This window comes from Cyanistes caeruleus, chromosome 10 (assembly GCF_971803275.1).
Source record: "Cyanistes caeruleus chromosome 10, bCyaCae1.hap1.1, whole genome shotgun sequence".
In the NCBI taxonomy this organism is placed as follows: domain Eukaryota; kingdom Metazoa; phylum Chordata; class Aves; order Passeriformes; family Paridae; genus Cyanistes; species Cyanistes caeruleus.
This window is the reverse complement of record NC_141710.1, coordinates 23,550,959-23,565,328: the sequence shown is the minus strand read 5'-3', so window position 1 is coordinate 23,565,328 and position 14,370 is coordinate 23,550,959. Positions and strand designations below refer to the sequence as shown.

Genomic DNA, 14,370 nt, shown 5'->3' with positions numbered 1-14,370 from the left:
AGGCACTGGGGACAGCATGGATTCCTTTTTTTTGGGATGCTCCAAGCAGAGGCTGATGGTGGCTGTGGGTCAGGCAGCCCTTGGGGAAGGGGTGACCACCAAAGGATTTGGTTCCTGTGCTGAGACAATCCCAAAATTCATTTTCTTTTTGATATCCCGGATTTCAAGCGACCTTTTCCATCCCAAGGGAGCAGGTCCTGGCACTGAGGAGGGCCCCAGATGTGCCCAGCCATGGTTCCAGCAGCTCCCAGCTGTGTTCTGAGCCAGGTTTGGGGTTTCTCCCGGGGCCTGGAACAGCTCCTGGATGCAGGATTTTCCCTGGAGACTGGCTCAGCTCTGTGGGATCAGCTCTGGGATTGCCCCTGGAGCATCCCAGCAGGGCAGGGCAGAGCTGGGATGGGGATAAAAACATCCTCAAACCCCTGGCTGACAAGGGTGGAATAGATTTATTTATTTCTATTTTTAGGGTTGTGTCACTTCCTCCCCTCGGGGGTGGCTTTGGTGTCACTTTGCAGGAGCGGGGAGGGGACAGGGATTGTCACAAGGCAGGTGACAAACGCCAGGCTCAGCCCCAGCCCCTGCTCCTGGCCACCACATCCTTCCTCTGGGATTCATTTGGGAATACTATTATTATTATTATTATTATTATTATTATTATTATTATTATTATTATTATTATTATTATTATTATTATTATTTTATAATGGCTATTATATTTATTTATTTATTTATTTATTAAGCCTGAGGGATTTATTTGGGATTTATTGTGCCAGGATCCATCCTCAGCTGGGAGAGGAAGTGGATTTAGGCACAGCAGGAAAGGACACAATGAGTCAGCGGCAGGGGGGGACTGAAAATCAGGAAATGTCCAGAGAACGACTTGGTTTCATTTGGGAATTGCAGTTGCAAAGCACCATCAGGACAAAAATGGGATGAAACTTTTATTATTGCTGGTTTTGCCCTGAAAATTTGGAGTAGGTTCATGCTTGGGTGTTGTTAGAGCTGGGAATTTCCCTGGAATTTGCATTTGGGGTGGGATGGTGTTGGCATGGCTTGGATATCTCATTAAACATCATAGGGCAATTAAAATTATTTATCTATAATAAATATAATATGTTTATCTATAATAAATACAATATATTTATCTATAATAAATATAATATATTTAAATATTAAATAATATGATATAATATGATATAATATGATATAATAAGAAATAATATTATATAATATGATAAAATATGATAAAATATGATATAATGTAATGTAATGTAATGCAATATAATGTAAAGTAATATAATATAATATAATATGATATGATATAATATGATATGATATGATATAATATGATATGATATGATATAATATGATATGATATGATATAATATAATACAATACAATACAATACAATACAATGTAATGTAATGTAATGTAATGTAATGTAATATAATATAATATAATATAATATAATATAATATAATATAATATAATATAATATAATATAATATAATATAATATAATATAATATAATATAATATAATATAATATAATATAATATAATATAATATAAATAATTTTTGGTGTTGCATCAAAAATCAGGATTTTTCTTGCTGTTGAGCCAGACTTTGGGGAGAAATTGTGACATAATTCCATTTTCCCAAGGATTCCTTTTGGGAATTCCTGCCCTGGGCATGAGCTCTGCCTCTCCCTGCGGCTGATCCGGACAAAGCTGTCCCTCTGGGATGGGATCTCGCAGGGATGGAGCAGGATTTGGGTGGGAAGGGGTCAGCGCTGCCCTTGGGATGCCCGGGTCTCCAGGCAGGAGTGCTGGAGGCAGGAGCTGCAAGCTCCAGGTTTGCAGGCTGTGAACCCCCCAGGAGCCAGGATGGAATTTTTGGGGATCCCCAGGCTCTCCACACCCACAGGGATTGGTTAATTCCAATAAATCCAGGACTTTTTGCGCCTGGAAAAGCCGATTTAGCCAGGGAACAGCTCCACGCGGTCCTTTCAGGTGGGTTTTGCATCAAATTCCATCTGGAACGGAATAAAAGTGGAGTAAAAGCTCCCATTGCTGCGCTCCTGCGATGGATCCAGGGAATTCACTGGGAACACTTCCCTGGGGAGCAGCCCCGGGAAGGACAGAGCTCCTTGCTCCCTGCCCGGCAGCACCGCCGGGGATTTTGACATCAGACACCGGGATTTTTCCTGCCCTTGGAGCCGCTGGAGCCCCGGGGTTATTTTTATCCGGCGCTGGCAGCGGCTGGAGAAGGACGCGGTTCCCAGCCTTGGCTCCCTGCGGATCCCTGACTTTATTTGGGAAAAGCAAGGTGCTCCGGGCCAGCCGGGGAAAGCATCCCGGTGCTGGGAAGCGAGGAGAAGGGGAGCGAGCCCTCCGTGCCATGGTGGCGGCTGGGAAGGCAGGGGAGGAGTGAGATGTCCCGGGAGCGAGCCGGGAGCCGGGGACATGGACCGGGATGATGGAATGGGTGACATCATCGGGAAAGCGGCCCCGCCGCCCGGGGAGGCCAGCTATAAAAAGGTAAAGGGACAAAAAGGGACAGAAAGGAGCTTTTGTGTGCCAGCACAGCGGGGAATGCTGCGGGAATGCTGCGGGAATCCAGGGATTTTTAAAGTGCTGCCGCAGGGCAAACCTTGCTCCTCATTTCCCTGTTTCCCCATGATAAAACATCAGGAGAAGTTTGCAAAAGCTTTCTCCTAACTGGAAAAGCCCGGGATTTTAAGGTATTTTGGGACGTGGCTCGAAAAGTTTGACTTGGGTTTGCATTTACCCCAGGAAGGAAAAAGGAGATAAATCCACGTTTTCTGTGATCCTGCATGGTTTGGAAATCCCAGAATAGCCCTGGTGTTGTGCAGAGATAAAATGAGAGACTGGAATGGCTCTGGGAATTTAAATATAGTCCTGGGCTGGGGCTGGAAGTGACAGAGCCGGGCAAAAATAGCCCTGGTGGCCTGGCCCAGTGTCCCAGTGCTCCCTCCCAGTGTCCCAGTGCTCCCTCCCAGTGTCCCAGTGATCCTGTCCAGTGTCCCAGTGCTCCCTCCCAGTGTCCCAGTGCTCCTGTCCAGTGTCCCAGTGATCCTGTCCAGTGTCCCAGTGCTCCTGTCCAGTGTCCCAGTGATCCTGCCCAGTGTCCCAGTGATCCCTCCCAGTGACCCAGTGCTCCCTCCCAGTGTCCCAGTGCTCCTGTCCAGTGTCCCAGTGCTCCCTCCCAGTGTCCCAGTGCTCCCTCCCAGTGTCCCAGTGATCCTTCCCAGTGTCCCAGTGATCCTTCCCAGTGTCCCAGTGCTCCCTCCCAGTGTCCCAGTGATCCTGTCCAGTGTCCCAGTGATCCTGTCCAGTGTCCCAGTGCTCCTTCCCAGTGTCCCAGTGCTCCTTCCCAGTGTCCCAGTGCTCCTTCCCAGTGTCCCAGTGATCCTGCCCAGTGTCCCAGTGCTCCTTCCCTGTGTCCCAGTGCTCCTGTCCAGTGTCCCAGTGATCCTGTCCAGTGTCCCAGTGCTCCTGTCCAGTGTCCCAGTGCTCCTTCCCAGTGTCCCAGTGCTCCTTCCCAGTGTCCCAGTGCTCCTTCCCAGTGTCCCAGTGATCCTTCCCAGTGTCTCAGTGCTTCTGTCAGCAGAACAGATCCAGGAGGATCTGGAGCTGCTGGAGAGAGTCCAGAGGAGCCCCGGAGCTGCTCCAAGGGCTGGAGCCCCTCTGGAGCCTGGCTGGGAGAGCTGGGGGTGCTCACCTGGAGAGGAGAAGCTCCAGGGAGAGCTCAGAGCCCCTGGCAGGGCCTGAAGGGGGTCCAGGAGAGCTGGAGAGGGACTGGGGACAAGGGATGGAGGGACAGGAGCCAGGGAATGGCTCCCAGTGCCAGAGGGCAGGGATGGATGGGATTTTGGGCAGGAATTGTTCCCTGGGATGGAATTCCCAGAGCAGCTGTGGCTGTCCCTGCATCCCTGGCCATTGGACACTGGGGCTTGGAGCAGCCTGGGACAGTGGGAAGTGTCCCCATTGCAGGGAATGGGATGAGCTTTAGGGAATGGGATGAGCTTTAGGGAATGGGATGAGCTTTAAGGTCCCTTCCAACCCACACCATTCCAGGATCCTGTGAGGTGTTGGCTTTTCCCTGGAGCAGCCCCAGGCAGGCTGGACACCGTTCTCATTCCCGGGCTCCTGCTGCCCTTCCGAGAGGGAAGGTCAAGGGGAAGAAGGAAAACATCCGCCCTGGATTGTTTTGTTTTCCCCTTAAAAATCAACAGCAGTTTTTGTTTAAAACCATTGTGAGAACTGAATTGTCCTCAGCTCTGCACAGAGCAGAAATACTTTTATTTTTTGAGTCAGTGCCAAAATACACATTCAGGTACCACGGGGTTATGTTTTCCTTGGAATTATCTTTGCATTTTGAGGTATGAGCCATTATTCCTTCTATACCAAGTCAGAATATTCAATAGTCCAAACCTTCCTTGCTGTTTCCCTTCTCCATTTATATTTTTCCATACCCAGCTCTGGATTTTGAGCTCAGCTGTCAGGTAATTTATCCAAAACCTGAAGTCCAGCTCCCTCAGGTGTATTTTATTTCTTAGTAACTGCTCCCCATTTTATAATAACAAATAGGATTCTGGATTTCTTTATGGCTTATGGCTTGGAAAATGGGATATTCCCAGCTCAGTCCTGGGAGCAGAGTTATTGAGAATCCTCAGTAATGACCTGCTGGAGAAAACAAATTGCACATTGATTAAATGTGCAGGTGTCAGCCTGGGAGCAGTGGGAAACAGCAAAATTCAAACAGATCTGGAGAGATAGATCGGTCAGAAAGGAGGGAAAATGTCTAATTCTGCCCGGGTTTAATGGGAAAGGAGCAGCTTTTGGTGCCCAGGGAGGGGTGGGGATGCTCTGAGGACGAGAGGTCCCAGCTGCAGTGGAGGTGGGGACGTGCTGTGGGAGCTGGATTTCACTTGGAGCACGAGGAAAATCAGATTTAGATGGGAAGATGTGGGACAGGATCACCTGAGCTGGGAAAGGAGAAATTTCCAGGATTTGGTGGAATATTGGTGCAAGGATGGGCACAAGGAGCTGGCACCAACCTCCCTCCTTCTGCTTCCAGTTCATTCAAAAACTCTCCTTGCTCATTTTTCCTTATTTTATTTTCCCTGTTCTGCCTTCCCCAGCAGCTCTGGATGGTTTTAATCCTAAATTTCCACGTGATTGAGGTATTGATTATTGAAAACTTGAGAAACCTGGAGCTCAACCCAAAAACTCGGTACCGCTTGGTGCCGTGGGGTTTATTTTTATTATTTATGGCATTTGAAATAAAAGGAGTGAGGTTATAAATGGATGGTTTTGGTAAGGGATTGACAATTTAAATGCAAGGTAATAATGTGTATAATCAGTACTGGAGCTGAAATGAAATCATTAGTTATTTTGGGTGAATAATTTGTGTTTTGTCACACTTCCTTGTACAAAAAGGGGTTTTATTTTTCCTGAGGTGGGATATGGGAAGCACAATTCCATGAATTCACCCCATGGAAGCAGCCCAGCCTTGCCTGCTCCGTTTCCTTGTGTTGTGTTCTCTGCATTGGCTATTAAGTGCTATTTTAGAATTAAAAATTTGAGGCTTTCCAAGTGTTCCTTCCATCAATAACATCCTGAATTTGTTGTCAGCATTGGCACATGACCCGTTAGTGACAGACTGGGGGAGATTCTGAATCCAGATCTGACATTTGAATTTCTATTTCTATTTCTATTTACATATACATTCTGAATTCTGATCTGAGATTCTGAATCCAGATCTGACATTTGAATTTATATTTATATTTATATTTATATTTATATTCTGAATTCTGATCTGAGATTTTGAATTCTGATCTGAGATTTGCATTTATTGAACATTGATTACACAGTTACTGATCAGGGATTCATTGCAAATAATTTTGTTGATTGCTATTTTAAAGCATTTATATTTATATTTATATTTATATTTATATTTATATTTATATTTATATTTATATTTATATTTATATTTATATTTATATTTATATTTATATTTATATTTATATTTATATTTATACTTATATTCTGAATTCTGATCTGAGATTTTGAATTCTGATCTGAGATTTGATTACACAGTTACTGATCAGGGATTCATTGCAAATAGTTTTGTTGATTGCTATTTTAAAGCATTTATATTTATATTTATATTTATATTTATATTTATATTTATATTTATATTTATATTTATATTTATATTTATATTTATATTTATATTTATATTTATATTCACATTTATGTTTATATTTGTGCTTATATTTATATTTTTATTTTTGTTATGTTCATATTTATATTTATATTTTAGTTATTTTCTTATTTATATTTACATTTTTAAACCCGGGGATAATTTGATGACAATGGTTCAGGGTCCATCCCTGAGCCCTCTGTCAGGAGAGGGATTTTTGTGGGAAATTTTGGAATTTTTGGGATTTTTGGAAGCTGCCCAGGGAGGCAGAAGCTGCTGCTGGAGGTGTCTGTGTGTGGATGTAGGTACAGAAATTGGGGAATATATCAGGATATGTCTGTCAGAGTTCAGGCTGGGAGCAGATGACCTTGGAGATCCTTTCCAGGCCAAGCCAGGCTGATTCCATGTGGAGAGAGCCTGGGGATTCCCAGCGGGATGTGCTCGGTGCCTGTCCCTGGTGTGGAATGTTTGGGAGACGCTGGACCTGCTGAGCTTGGTGGGGCTGCTGGGACAAACCCCCTTCCTGTGCCTGGCCTGGAGTTCATCCATGCCTGTCCCTTCCTGGATCTTCATCCATCCCAGTCCTTTCCCAGATCTTCATCCATCCCTGTCCCTTCCTGGATCTTCATCCATCCATCCATCCATCCATCCATCCATCCATCCATCCATCCATCATCCATCCATCCATCCATCTATCCATCCATCCATCCATCATCCATCATCCATCCATCCATCATCCATCCATCCATCCATCCATCCATCCATCCATCCATCATCCATCCATCCATCCATCCATCCATCATCCATCCATCATCCATCCATCCATCATCCATCCATCCATCCATCCATCCATTCATCCATCCATCCATCCATCCATCCATCCATCATCCATCCATCCATCCATCCATCCATCCATCATCCATCCATCCATCCATCCATCCATCATCCATCCATCATCCATCCATCCATCATCCATCCATCCATCCATCCATCCATCATCCATCCATCATCCATCCATCCATCATCCATCCATCCATCCATCCATCCATCATCCATCCGTCCATCCATCCATCCATCCATCCATCATCCATCTGTCCATCCATCCATCCATCCATCCATCCATCCATCCATCATCCATCCATCATCCATCCATCCATCATCCATCCATCCATCCATCCATCCATCCATCATCCATCCGTCCATCCATCCATCCATCCATCCATCATCCATCTGTCCATCCATCCATCCATCCATCCATCCATCCATCCATCATCCATCCATCCATCATCCATCCATCCATCCATCCATCCTCCATCCATCCATCCATCCATCCATCCATCCATCCATGCATCCCTGTCCCTTCCCAGAATTCATCCCTCCCTGTCTATCCTGGATCCTCCTCCTGTCTGTCTGTCCCAGACCCTCATGCTGTCTGTCTGTCCCTGCAGGCCCAGAAGAATGAGCGGGAGTCCATCCGGCAGAAGTTGGCTCTGGGCAGTTTCTTCGACGATGGCCCCGGGCTCTACACGAGCTGCAGCAAGAGCGGCAAGCCCAGCCTGTCCTCCCGGTAAGCCAGAGCCCAAAACCAGCCGGGAAGTGGGAGATCTCCCCGGTGGGACAATCCAGGATCGTCCCTCACCCTTTGCTCCCAGTCATATTCCGGAATTTTCCGTGTTCAGAACCACATCTGATGCCCATGTGTGGTGTGAATGTTCATCGGTGGCACGGGGAAACACTCCCTGAACGCTGGGCAGCAAACCTGGGATGTTGAGGGGATAAAGGAGAGGAAGTTTTCCAAGTTAGGTTTTCCTTCAGGTTTTCATTTATGGTTTGGAACAGCTGGGGCTGCCCCTGGATCCCTGGCAGTGCCCAAGGCCGGGCTGGGTGGGGTTTGGAGCAGCCTGGGACAGTGGGAGTTGTCCCTGCCATGGATGGGCTTTAAGGTCCCTTCCAACCCAAACCATTTGGGAATTCCAACCTCCATGATTCTGGAATTGTGATTAACGATTGGGAAAGTGATTAATGCTCAGGAAGCACCAGAGGATGGACAAAATAAGCTTTAATGTGCCTTCCTGCCTCCCCTCCACTTCCAGGAGCTCTGATTCCAGACACGGCTCCATCCCTGGAGCTGCACGTGGATTCCTCCCTTGGATTTTTAAGGTTTTCACATCAAATACACTCCAGAAATTCCTGGTTGTGTTCAGCTGGGTGGAACACACTGGGGAAGAATCAAACACCTCCCGTGCTGGGAGTGAAGCTCTACCTGTTGCCATGGACTGGGAGAAGAAAGGAGGTTTAGGGAGGCAGAAATCCAGGAGGAATCCAGGGGAGAGGTGCAGTTGTGGAATTAAATTGAGCTGCGGCTCATTTGAAAGGGAAAACAGCTTTGCTGTGTGTAGTTACAGCTGAACCAGGAGCTGCTGTCTGGTAATTAGAGCACGGCTCTAATTAACGCAGCTCATCAGGGTTTGGCAGCTGTGCCCCCAGAAATTGCCAGCTGTGCCTGAAGGATTTGGTGGTTGTTAATATTTATAATCCAGGAAGAGCATTCCCTGTTCCGGGACCTGCAGGAACATTTGCAGGACGTTATTCCGTGTTTTTCTCTGTAATTACAGAGTGGGATCACGGAATGCTTGTCTTGGGAGGGACCTTAAAGCTCATCCAATTCCCTCTCCACGGGCAGGGACTGTTCCACTGTCCCAGTTTGCTCCAAACCCTGCCCAGGCTGGCCTGGAAAAATTCCAGGGATGTGGCAGCCGGAGTTTCCTCACCAGGATCTCATCACCTTCGTGAATAAACAGTTATTAATTCTGTTTATTTTGTGGTAATAGTAACTAATGAACTGCACAGAAATCAATGGAAAACAGGAGTTGGCTGTTTCCCACACTGGGAATGAGGAATAACGGGATGTGGGGATGGATTGGGATCTCTCAGGGTCTGCACTGGGATTCCCTGATCCTGGATCAGGGGAACAGAGTCCTGGATTTCTCTGCATCCAGAGAAAAATCATTCCTGGGGAGGGGAATGTGGCTGGGGTTAATCAATTTATTCTTTATCTGTAAATAATTTTTATAGTTTTTTATATAATATGTTCCATACCTTTTATTGTTTTTTATAGATTTTATATTGACATGTATGCTATTTATAGCCTTATGCATGACTCTTTCATTTTTTATTCTTTAAATAAAAATATAAAATAAATAGTGGTGGCACTGAGGGGATGGTGACAGTGCAGGGACGGTGGCACTGCAGGGATGGTGGCACTGAGGGGATGGTGACAGTGAGGGGATGGTGACAGTGAGGTGATGGTGACACTGAGGGGATGGTGACAGTGTGGGGATGGTGACACTGCAGGGATGGTGACAGTGAGGGGATGGTGGCACAGAGGGGATGGTGGCACAGAGGGGATGGTGACACTGCAGGGATGGTGGCACAGAGGGGATGGTGACAGTGAGGGGATGGTGACAGTGAGGGGATGGTGGCACTGCAGGGATGGTGACAGGGAGGGGATGGTGGCACAGAGGGGATGGTGACACTGCAGGGATGGTGGCACTGAGGGGATGGTGGCACTGCAGGGATGGTGACAGTGAGGGGATGGTGACAGTGAGGGGATGGTGACACAGAGGGGATGGTGGCACTGCAGGGATGGTGACACTGCAGGGATGGTGGCACTGCCAGCCCTGGGACATGTCAGTGCCAGCTCTCCGTGTCCCCCCAGGCTGCAGAGCGGGATGAACCTGCAGATCTGCTTTGTCAACGACAGCGGCAGTGACAAGGACAGCGACGGCGATGACAGCAAGACAGAGACCAGCCTGGACACACCCCTGTCACCCCTGGTGGGTCTGGGATCCCTCCTTCCCTCCTTCCCTCCCTCCAAAGGAGGTCCAGCTGGGAATCACTCTGATTTTTAAAGTCTCTCTGATTTGTAAACTCACTCTGATTTTTAAAGTCTCTCTGATTTGTAAACTCACTCTGATTTTTAAAGTCTCTCTGATTTTTAAGCTCACTCTGATTTTTCAAGACAATCCCATGGATTAAGATCAGAAATAACTCCATGCCCTTCCCAGTTTCTGTAGGATAAAAAGCACAGGATTAGGTCCAACTCCGCTGTGGCTTCTTTGCTTCCCCAGAGCAAGCAGAGCTCGTCCTACTCGGACCGGGACACGACGGAGGAGGAGTCGGAGTCTCTGGAGGACATGGATTTCCTCAGCAGGCAGAAGAAGCTCCAGGCTGAGGCCAAGATGGCCCTGGCTATGGCAAAGCCCATGGCCAAGATGCAGGTGGAGGTGGAGAAGCAGAACAGGAAGAAGTCGCCGGTAGCGGATCTGGTGAGAGAGACCGGGACAGACAGCGGGGTGACCCCACTGGAGCAGGGAATGGCTCTGGGAGCAGGGAATGAGATGCTGGAGTGGCTCTGGGAGCAGCTCTGGAGCAGGGAATGGCTCTGGGAGCAGGGAATGAGATGCTGGAGTGGCTCTGGGAGCAGCTCTGGAGCAGGGAATGGCTCTGGGAGCAGGGAATGAGATGCTGGAGTGGCTCTGGGAGCAGCTCTGGAGCAGGGAATGGCTCTGGGAGCAGGGAATGAGATGCTGGAGTGGCTCTGGGAGCAGCTCTGGAGCAGGGAATGGCTCTGGGAGCAGGGAATGAGATGCTGGAGTGGCTCTGGGAGCAGCTCTGGAGCAGGGAATGCCTCCAGGAGTTGCTCTGGGAACAAGGAATGCCTCTGGGAGTGGCTCTGGGAGCAGGGAATGAGATGCTGGAGCAGCTGTGGGAGCAGGGAATGCCTCCAGGAATTGCTCTGGGAACAAGGAATGCCTCTGGGAGAGGCTGGGAATAGGGAAAGCCTCCAGGAATGTCTCTGGGAGCAGCTCTGGGAGCAGGGAATGAGATGCTGGAGGCTGCAGGCTGCTCCTCCTCTGGCCTGGAGCCTCTCCATCCCATCCTGGAGCTCTCCTGCCTCGCTCCAGGGCTGCCACCATCACCCTCAGCCACAATTCCAGCAAATATTCCCATCCTGGTTTGGTGGTGACAGCTGCAATCCGCTTGGAGGAATCATTGTGAGAGGGGAATGCAAACCTGAGAGGACAAACTGCTCAGAACCAGAAATAATGGGAAGGAAACAGAAAAATATTGGAGGGAAACAGTAAAATATTGGAAGAAAACAGTAAAATACTGGAATTAAGCAGTAAAATATTGAATATTTCTTTCCAGCTGCCACATTTGCCTCATATAAGTGAATGCCTGATGAAGAGAAGTTTAAAACCCACCGACCTAAGGGACATGACCATTGGGCAGCTACAGGTGATAGTCAATGACCTTCACTCACAGATAGAAAGTAAGTGGTAATTAATTAAGGCCTAAGCATTTATAAATTATGTCATTATTATTAATAATTAATCTAAAAAGAAATTAATGCTCTATATTAAAATAATTATTGAATATTCAGTTGTTAAACAATTAAGGGTTAATTATTCTGGGGTCTGTCTCCCTTAATTAAGAACAGCTCTCTGGGATAAATAAAAATATTCCTCATGGAAAAGGGTGTCCAACCCTGCAGGGATTTTTAAAAACCCTGTGGATGTGGAACCTGGTGGGGAAAATCCCAAGCTGGGATTCCCCAGGACATCCCAAACTGATCCCATTTTTCCCTGGGTCAGGCTTGAACGAGGAGCTGGTGCAGCTGCTGCTGATCCGGGACGAGCTGCACACGGAGCAGGATGCCATGCTGGTGGACATCGAGGATCTCACCAGGTGAGGATGGAATTTCTCTCTCCTCACAGCTCCCTTTTTGCCAGCAGCACCACCTGGGGGTTTTCCTCCAGCAGAATTTTGGGAATAAAGCTTTTGCCATCCGGGATATTGGGAAGGAATTGTTCCCTGGGAGGGTGGGGAGGCTCTGGAATGGAATTCCCAGAGCAGCTGGAAGTGCCCAGGGCCAGCTTGGAGAGGGATCTTTGCCATCAGGAGGGCTGGAGAAGGAGGAGAGCTTTGGGATGTTAATATTTGATGTCTGATAAAACAAAAAGCTCTGCAGGATCCAGGGAGGTTCCCTTGAGGGCTCCATCCCCCGGCAGCGAGGCCCAGGAGGAATTTTCCTTTGGGATAATTAGGGATGGGCTTCAGAAATAGAAAATGTTGAGAAATATTCTGAATATTTCATTCAGAAATGTAAAGATTGGGGATGAGGGGAGCTGGAGAGGCCCTGGGTGCTGTCAGGGTCTGTCAGGACTGTGACTCCAAACCAAAGCATTAACCAGGATCAAGTGGAGAGGGGGAAGTTTGGGATGGGAGCTGGAGCTGGCAGTGCCACCTCCTGCCCCAGCTTCTCCTCCTTTGCCCTGGGAAGTGCTTGATTTCCTCCCTGCAGTTCCTGGCAGCTCCATAAAATGGCATTTTTTGGGAATGCTGGGGGTAAAAGTGCTGGCCATCCCTGTGGGAAAGGAGGGGAAAGCTCAGATTTTCTCTCTCCAAGCCACTGCAGGGTTTAGAGAAAGCCCAAAGGAGCTTCCCTGGCCTTTCACCCGCCCTCCTGCCAGGAGGAGATCCACAAAAACCTCATTTTTCCCTGGGAAAACACAATTCCCAGCTCCTCCTGGGGCAGGTGGGTTGGGTTTTCCATCTTTTCCCAGGGAATAACATCCTGTTATAGATACATACCATATTGTTGGCTTTTCACAAATATTAAAATGAATGTGATATGTATAAGATTGGAAAATTTTGCTGTATTAATATAGTTCCTTCTATTTCTGTTATTGGTGAAACTTTGTGGTATAATATACATATGTTAAGCTATGACATAGTATTAAAATAAAAACTATTTTTGTTTTTTTAACCCAAAGACTGGAAAAGATAATTAGAGACCTCCCTGCATTCTCAGATTATTTTATCCAGATGAGGACAGCAATGACCAGAGCTTTGGGGGAGGAATTTATTGCATTTCTGTGATCAGGGAATGTAAAACTCGGTGGATCCAAGAAGATTGATTTATTGGGAAGGGGGAGAGTCAAAAACTAAACAAAGAAACATCCAAAATTTAAGAAGAATGTTTGAATATGTATGAGAATTTATGGATATGTAGTAAGGGTCTGTTTTTAAGGGACAATCCTTTGTTAGTGAGGTGAATGCAGAGACACCCAGCCATATCTATAAACTTTATTTTTATCTCCTAATTGTCTTTTTAATTAAACTTTTAAATTCTATAAAAAGAAAATCTGTGAAGCTGTTTTCTCACAAGCCCTTCTTTCCCACCCCAGGCACGCCGAGAGCCAGCAGAAGCACCTGGCAGAGAAGATGCCAGCCAAGTGAATCCCTCCTCTGCCTCTGCCCAGGGAATTCCAGAGTCCCACTCCTGCTCATTGACCATGTCTGAAGCTTTCTGTCTGGTGATTGGCCTCTTGCTTCTTAATTTATTTTAATTTTTTTACTCGTGCCACTAAATATCAGGCGTTTTAATTAATAATAATAATAATAATGTTATTATTATTCCAGAAACAAAGAGAATTGTACAGTACTTATAACATTATAAATCATGGGTGAGAAGAGAGGGTAGTTTAACTTTATTTTTTTGGTTGTTTAGAGGATTTTTTTTTTTTGGGGGGGGTTGGATGATATTTTACCATTGACTACTTTTTTATTCCTCACTGTAGTTTTCAAATAAAAAAACCTGTTCTTGACGGTGCTATACAAGTCAACAACAACAAAAAAATCCATGCCTGCCTCGTAGTGACGTCGTAGCTTTCAGTAATTTGTACATTTTCCTCAGTTCTCAGCGTTTTGGGGGATGTTTTCTCCCTGACATTCGTTTTTAGGTGTGCTATTAACACGAGCTGGGGCGCAGAGAGTTGGAAGTTTTTTCTGTAAAAAGCTGTAAAATAAAAATTACCACCATTGTTTCCTATGACACGTCTGTTTGTTGCCAAGGGGGTGAATCCTCCCAGCTGAATGTGTCATTTATCATCACCAGAAAGAGCCTTTTTTTGGGGGGGTTTTTTTTGGGGTTTTTTTTTTTTGCCTTGCTGATCACACGAAACTGAGAGAAGAGAGGGAGTTTGTGGAGTAATTTATTTGTAAGTTCCTAATTCTGTTTCACATGGACTTCAAAGATTCTTCTTTATCACTTTATCTTTATTTGTGATGGTTG

General features: G+C 46.5%; 1 protein-coding gene across 5 annotated transcripts in view; it reads left to right on the top strand.

Moving 5' to 3' along the window:
• LOC111933286 (schwannomin-interacting protein 1) overlaps positions 1–14,127 on the top strand; it is an 83,080-nt gene extending 68,953 nt beyond the window's left edge. For 4 of the 5 annotated variants that reach the window (XM_086843243.1, XM_086843245.1, XM_086843244.1 and 1 more), the window contains 6 exons: positions 7,679–7,797; positions 9,949–10,066; positions 10,361–10,558; positions 11,442–11,565; positions 11,888–11,981; positions 13,484–14,127. In XM_086843243.1, coding sequence (XP_086699369.1) covers positions 7,679–7,797; positions 9,949–10,066; positions 10,361–10,558; positions 11,442–11,565; positions 11,888–11,981; positions 13,484–13,535 — 705 coding nt within the window. In that variant the 3' untranslated portion in view covers positions 13,536–14,127. Of the gene's footprint in view, positions 1–2,310; positions 2,540–7,678; positions 7,798–9,948; positions 10,067–10,360; positions 10,559–11,441; positions 11,566–11,887; positions 11,982–13,483 lie in introns of those variants that run through there. The other variant, XM_023932768.2, reaches the window with a different exon arrangement.
• Positions 14,128–14,370: the final 243 nt, after the last annotated feature.